Here is an 8,108-nt window from a genome sequence, read left to right on the forward strand (position 1 = left end):
CATAATTCGATTTTTTACATAAAGAATATTGATGCATTTGGTTCAAAGAGGAGTGGTGAAAAATCAATATAAATATCGGTATCAAATCGGTTTTGAACCAATATCGGATCGGTGAAAAATATTTGGATCGGCACGGCCCTAATTGTTTGAGCATCCTTTAAATCGAAAGACATTTTATTAATACTCAGAAAAACATGCGGGAAGAATAATTTGCTCCACGATAAGATCAAAAGAGTTCCAAAAGTATTGAGTAATTTGCCTTTTTGAATGAAATATTACTAATTTTCGGGTTTAAAATTTTCGTCAATCGTTATTTTTCAAAAGGGAATCCGAGATCTGATAAACTATTCTATCGTTATTCAGGAATTGCACCTTAAGTGTGGGTTCCATTTTCTTATTGAGCACGTCTCATAGCCCTTACAAGGTTGCTATTTTAACGCGCGAATCGTAGATTTTCTCGTTACTTCCGATGGATGGGGATGAGAATGCTATGGTTTTGGAAATTAGCTTCAGCGTTTTGTCGTTGATAATTAAGTTTATGTCCAGCTAGGAGGAATAAAGGCCTATCACTTAGAAATCCGCGGCGCAAAGTTCGTCATATCCATTCGATATAAAGCAATAATTTGGTACAATACAATTTTTGAAGCATCAAGCAATCTCATTTTATCTTAAATAGCATTGTTCCTCAACATTTCCTTTTGGATAATATACAAATTTCGATCAGCAATTTTAACATTTAAAGTTTTCAAAATTCGTATATATAAATTCAGGATAAATTTAGCTGGGTAACTATTATTATAGCTTGATATATAAAGACTAAATTATATAAAAATTATCTAAAATATTTGATTGCTCTAATATATAATCATTTAGGAAGAAAGTTGTAAATAATTGAGCAAATTTGTTTAAAATGTAGAATTTTTCTGCAACATTTTTGTCCAGATTTTTATTAAACTGCATCCAATCATAAATAAACTTTTTAATAGATTCTTTTTTGCAAAAGCCAAATCAAAAAATATTTTTGATATAATGGTCTCTATTTTTAGATAGAGAAACAATGACTGATTATAATTAAAAATGGATTGAAAGCGTATATTAAGTGCATTAGAATCATTTTTTAGGCTCTCAAAATATTCCAACTCCAACATATTCATGTTATAAAAAATATGAATTACAATGTGATTTTGTGAATGTATATTTTCCAGAGTTGTTAATCGCTACTTTTAAAAGTAGCGCGCTACCGCTAGCGCTATTTGTCAAAAAATTAGCGTGACCTCTATCGCTATTTGTCAAAAAAAAAATAGCGGGCTATTAGCTATTATTTTTTAAAAGTAGCTTTAGCTACTTTTTAATCTACTTTTTATAAAAAAAATTTAGAAACAAATTTGTTTTATTCTTTGCTTATAATGTTATTGTATAGTAAATATATTATCAACATTTATAAATATTAAAATATAGTTAGTTTTGATTATAAAAAACTTTATGTAATAAAAATAAATATTTATAGTAATTTGTTGCATTTTATAAGTTTTTACCTAGTGTTATGTGCCCAACTATCTGTCGTGGTAAATGTACTATATGATATATCTGATAACTCTACTACTAAAGCATCTTTCATCACTATAAAGTTATCTGCTATTTTATTCATCAGTGTCTGGCGACATAAAATTGTTGTACCAGGAGATAGAGTTTTAATCATCATAATAAATGATGGATTATCAACCAAGGACATTGTCTGAACTGTATCAATTATAAAATCAACAATAACTTTATCAGCCAATTTCTGAGAAATATTGGCATTTGTATTATTAATTAATTTGGTTTGAATTGAATTAGTCTTTTTGGATGTAGAGTCGCCTATACCAAAATTATTTAGATGTTTCTCCATTTCCTTAAAACTATCATAAACAGTCTTATAAATTAAATACTATTATAATGTAAAAATGACAATTTACCTTTTGGTGTTTCTTGATGTTATAACTAGATTGATATGAGGAAATATTTTTGTTACATTTTAAACAAATAAATTTGAAGCGTTTTGGATTTATATTTATTTTAAAAATAATTTCAAATCTAGGGAATGGGAAATTTGTGTTATAGCTATTAAGAACATTTTCTTCCCTTGTATCTTCCATTTCATTAATATCATTGTCTGACTGAATCACTTTCAACGATTTGGATATCCATAGGCGATGATATTTTAAATTATTAACAAGTGATTTAGGTTTATAATACAAATGAAAATATAAATTATAAATTGAAAATATATTTCAATTTCAAAATTAAATAACAAATTATAATTAATTATGATATTATATTTAAATTTTTATGTTTATACTTACCTAAAAAGATAGCGCGCTATTTAATTTCTTTTGTATATATAATTTTTGAAGTTAATTGTAATCATTTGTAAATTTAATAATTATTTAAAGTTCATAAAAATTGTAATTTAAATTATCGGATGATGCGAATTTCAGATAAATAAACAATTGTATTCGTCATCACTTGTCACTTTTTTAATTTTTCTTTTAATTATTTTTTATTTTAAACTTTAATTTTATAATGTTTTACTGTATAAATTATTATGGTAAGTTATGAATAAAGGAAACTATAAATTATGTTATTGTTTTAAATTTAATATTAATTATTTTATTATCTTTTATTTAGATTACAATAATTCAATTTTGCTTTTAAACAATCACGTTTAATAATAAACGATATTATGATTAAAATGTATACTATATAACAGTGACGAAGCGTCAAGTTTACTACTAGGAAAGCAATCAAAAAAATTTTTTTAATTTTACTTCAGTCAAACTTAAACCATAAAAACATAAGATTTATAAATAAGTGGTATTCGTCTTTGTTTTTGAGTAAAATTATCAAGTACTGCATTATAAAAGTTATCGCTAGATTTTAAATTTTTTTCATAATTTTTTTTCAATCGAAATCAAAGAAAGATTCGATAATCGATTTTGGCTCATCCTGTTTCTGTAATAAGATTTGATTTTTTTTAAAGATGAAAAACTCCGTTCTGCGCTTGCTATTGTTAAAGCCAAAGTTATGATAAATTTGCATAATTTAAAAAACTCTTAAACTTTTCATCAAATCGGTGCATATTAAAAATTCAAGTATTTCATTAATATTCTTTTTCTTTCTAAATTCAACATCCCGAAACACTACCTTTAATTCGGTTTCCAGCTGTGTAAGTCAAAAAATTGAGAATAAGTGTCGTTTAAATTATCTAATAAATATTTTGGGAAATTGATTATTTGGAATTTACTAATATCTAACAATTCGACGAATTTAATATTTTTTGGTGTAAGACATATGAATTAGAATTAATCAAATCATTTTGAATGATAGTACAATAAAAACTACACTATTTCTAAATGATGTTTCAATAGTAAATTTTTTTCCGCAAGTAAATAAATTAATGCAATATAATTTCCTATATTTACTGAATTAGAAGATTCATCATCACCACGCAATACGAGCTCCTGAATTCCAAGAAAACATATAGAGTTGATCAATATTTTCAATATTTCTCTATTTGATTTGACTTTAGAATTATGCTGTTCGATTGATATTTTGCTCATCGAATCTATCATATTTTCAATACAATTTTGGCCAAATGTTTTAAATTGAATCATCGACTGCAAATGAGCGGTTGATTCTTTGCCGTTTAACTGCCTTTGAAAAATTATTCAAATCTGAAAATCCTTTATCATTCTAAGCATATTTTTCCTTTGGAAATAATAGGTATGACCAACAATATAGAGAATTAGAAAATTCCAGCGAGCCATTCATAATTTTCATATTTATCGATAGAAAAATTACGGATGCAATAAGTTTTGTAAAATTGGTTTTTCTTTTTCAATAATGAATTTTTTCGCATCAAAATTTCTTGAGCTAAGTAATAATGTTAATAAATTTTCAATAATACAATTAAAATTATTAAACATTAATTAAGGATTTTAAAAACGAAAAATTTTTTATTTTAAAAAAATAAGGAAAAAAATATTATATAAAAAAATTTATTAAAAAAATAAGCATTTTTTTATTTGCTTCCCTAATGCTTATTTTTTAATGGTAAAATTACACAATACCATGGCATGATTTTCTCTTTATTTATTAAAAAAAATTAGCAATATTAAATTTGCTTCCCTCATGTATATTTTTTTAAACGTAGTAAAAATAATTAGTAAAATTTTTAACGTAGTAAAAATAATAGTACTTTTTAACGTATAAAAATAATAATATTTCTTAATATAGTAAAAATAATATTAATTTTTTAACGTTATAAAAATTATATTAATCTTTTTAACGTTATAAAAATTATATTAATCTTTTTAACGTTATAAAAATTATATTGATTTTTTTAACGAAGCCAGTTTAGTTTATTTAGCATAGTATAAAGATTATATTAAGTTTATTTAAAAATTTTGTAAATTTCAAGGGAAGCAATGCTTCCCTTGCTTCTATAGACGCTTCTTCGCTGTTATATAATCTTAAGAGCAATATATTATCTATCGTCTATATGTATTATTAAAATTGTATTCTCTTCTATAAGTGTGATTTAGATCGGTTGGGAGGCGTCTATTTTTATATAGGGATTATTTTGAATAAAAAAATCCAATTATATTTATTAGAACATTATAAGCCACGACTTTACTCATTATCACTATTGACAATATGGAGATGATTGACTTATTTTTTGTAAATTGTAAGACAGTTTTGAGTGACAACAGGTTCTTAATTTAACATAGACAATTTATTTATTTAGGATTAACATTGTTATATAAAAAAAAGCGCCATGATATCCAACAAGTGTTGTTAGACGGCTCGATTTAAACCGATTTTTAAAAACGGCTGACTCAATATTTTAGTCAAAAAAAAATTGCCTAAACCTCGAGATTTCTTTAATAAATAACAGTTATGCCACTTATGAACAAACTCAATTTATTTATTTAGGATTAACATTGTTATATAAAAAAACGCGCCATGATATCCAACGCTAAAGGGCGATAGGTATCCGAGAGTTTTTCATAATTCTTATTTTCATTTTTTTTAAAATTTTATATTAATTTAAAAAAACAAAATGATTTTTTCTTGAACATAATTTAGTTTTTAGCCCATAAGTCCGTCCACCCAATGTTTAAAAATTTTTTAACCCTCCCGCGCAGTCCGCCTAAAAAATATGCCGATCAGCCCGCCTAATAGTTTAGAATTACTTGCTCGCTCTTTAGTCGAATTTTTTTTACCGCCTGCCAATTTTATATAGAAAAATTTTATCACAAGCCCGCCCATATAAAATTTAATTATGGCCATTTTTTCAACTTTTGCATCTAGTAAAAAAAATAATTTAAGCATTACAACACCTCTACAAAAAGTTTTATAATTTATGATTTTACCATTTTAAGAATCTTTTATATTCACAGCGGCCTCGTAATTAGAAATGAAATTGTTAATGTTAATGATACATGTTCATTTATAAATTAAATTTAGTTAAATTTTATTTCTTATTTTTAAATTTTCCATCATGGTTAATAAAATTTCTTAATGAAAAAAGCGATTAAAATACAAAGATATCAAATTTTATATATACCCCAATGGTAATCTCCATAAATGACCACTGTTCGATTAAAATTAAAAATTTATCTAATTCTTTAAGATACACAAATCCTGATTTTTTAAATGAATGATAGGTGTCAAATGTTCTGTCATACTTTTTTATATTAGTCGCATAATTTATATCTATGGCTGGAGTGTTATTTGAAGATATTTTTGATGTGAAAGACATTGATCCTGATGGTAAAAAATTTGATAGAGTATCTAGAATATTTTGTGAAAGCGAATCATTCAAAATGGATTTGATTCTAGATGTATATTCTCAAATTTATCCCGTAGAACTTGCTGATAAATTTAGATTAGTAATTGCAACTACATTAAGAGAAGATGGTCTTCTAGATGACGGTGAATATGATCCTCTTACGATAGGTATAAGCAATTCGATTTAGTTATGTAACATGCATTAGATGATATATAAATATTGCTCATCAAGCATTATGTATTAATTAAACCTTGAATCACTTTTGGTTTTATTATTCAATAAAATAAATCTCAATTTTTTAAATTGTATACATAATTATACCAATTTAAACAAAAATTTATTTAATTCATTAGGATCTTAATATAAACCATCAAATTCTTCCATACATAATTATAGTATCATCTAATTGATAAAGGACAATATCTGATTTTTAAAAAAATGACATAAGACTGATATTATTTATAATAAAATATTAATTTTGCTTCCTATTGCATATAAATTGAAATGTATAAATTCAATTGTCTATTTTGTGAAATGATGTAGATAAATTATATATATTTCCTAATTATTAGGTGAAGGCCCTGATTCAACTCATATACCAAGCAAGGCAGATGCCTTTGAATATGTTATGTATGGCATAATTTATAGGATAGATGGTGACGAGACCTCAAATGAACCTGCTAGTCATCTGTCAGCCTATGTGTCTTTTGGTGGCTTATTAATGAGACTTCAGGGAGATGCAAATAATTTACATGGGTTTGAATTGGATGATCATGTATATTTACTTATGAAAAAATTAGCCTTTTGATAGATCACACATGTTTAAATGTAAATTAATATGTTAAATATTTATTAAATATAATGTAAATAAAATTTTTTTGATTGATTGAAAATTTTGTATAATTTGTGTCCTAGAGCAATTTTATTTTTTCTAAAAAATTAATTATTTTCATTGTTTATCATTGTGGGTAATTATTCATAATTTTGTTTGTTAACTTATATTGTTTATTTATTCTATATAGACTTGCATTTTTGCATCTCATAATTTTCAAACTAGAATTCTACAAGCTCTGAATTAACTTGTTGAGATTATAAATTAAGTTTCATTGTTCTATGGGAGAAAAGAATTGTGAATAAAAAAAAAATCATTTACGCATTCTTCTATAATATTTTGCAGAGCTGCCTGGCTTAGATTTTGCAGATTGGAAAAAAAATTGTATGTGAATGGTGGAGAATTAAATTATTTTAAATTTGAAAGATTATATAATTGTTTAGGAATAATTCTGATATTTTTTAATCTCTCAAGAGGGTGGTAAATAAAATTTAATACCCAAAAAATTAATTTTTAGAGAATAATATATTTTAATTGAAATAACCCTTTAAAATCCTGCGAGCTAATTTGATATCTTCAACTTATAACTACTAAGAATGCTTAATGATTTAATTTGAATAGTAAGTTTGCATGAAAAATATTTATGCCCAGCTAAAGACAAAAATGTCAAAGAACAGGGCACTTAGCAGTGTGCTGCCATAGTAAGCCTGTATATCGGAATTTAAACCCAGTGAATTTCTCTCAAGTGATTCAATAAATAGCCTTTGGACAGATGGATTAAATAAGGGGGCAACAATTATAGCCAAAATAAATGGACTTAGTGTCACGTTCAACTATGATATAAGTGCACAAGTTTCTATTATAAGATTGAATATTTGGAGAAAAACCGTCAACTTCTCCCACAACTCCTTTATCAGCCTATTGAGATATGCCAGTGGATTTAATAGGTGAAGCCATGGCCCATCTACAAATGAGAAGGAAATTTGTAAACTATAAGTTATTGTAATAAGGTCGAATAATCTAACTGTTTGGATTGCCATAGCATTTGGGTCTGATTTACCGAGACAGGTAAACATATAACACGTTTGACGCAGAGGATGGAGGAGTTGTATTATATTTAATAAATAAAAAATTTTAATTTCGGGGAATTTATTAAAAATATTTAAATAATCTATATTTTGAAAAAAGCTTAATAGATCATCTTCACAAGGATATTCCTTCATTTCCTTATCAAATTTGTCTTTATCAGAAAATATTCTGGTATGTGTGTTGGATAAAGGAATTAAGTCTGTTCTTTCTTTATCAAGAACTTTTCTCAAACTGGAAATAAGTTCTATTTGTTGACCTCTAATTTTATCTAGGGCCAATTCAATTTAAATAGCTTATATTCATCTTTATAGATGTGTTTGAATCTATTGAAAATAAAAGATAATCAAATTTAAA

At 25.4% G+C, this 8,108-nt stretch overlaps 1 protein-coding gene across 1 annotated transcript; it reads left to right on the plus strand.

The window, feature by feature from the left end:
* The first annotated feature begins 5,754 nt into the window (after positions 1 to 5,754).
* On the plus strand, positions 5,755 to 6,726 carry LOC135931605 (DNA-directed RNA polymerases I, II, and III subunit RPABC3-like). The gene is made up of 2 exons (XM_065468840.1): positions 5,755 to 6,000; positions 6,406 to 6,726. The coding sequence occupies exons 1-2, from the start codon at positions 5,760 to 5,762 to the stop codon at positions 6,639 to 6,641; spliced, it is 477 nt and encodes a 158-aa protein (XP_065324912.1). The 5' UTR covers positions 5,755 to 5,759; the 3' UTR covers positions 6,642 to 6,726.
* Positions 6,727 to 8,108: the final 1,382 nt, after the last annotated feature.

This window comes from Gordionus sp. m RMFG-2023, chromosome 1, assembly GCF_954871325.1.
Source record: "Gordionus sp. m RMFG-2023 chromosome 1, tfGorSpeb1-WG-v2, whole genome shotgun sequence".
Classification (NCBI taxonomy): Eukaryota; Metazoa; Nematomorpha; class Gordioida; order Chordodea; family Parachordodidae; genus Gordionus; species Gordionus sp. m RMFG-2023.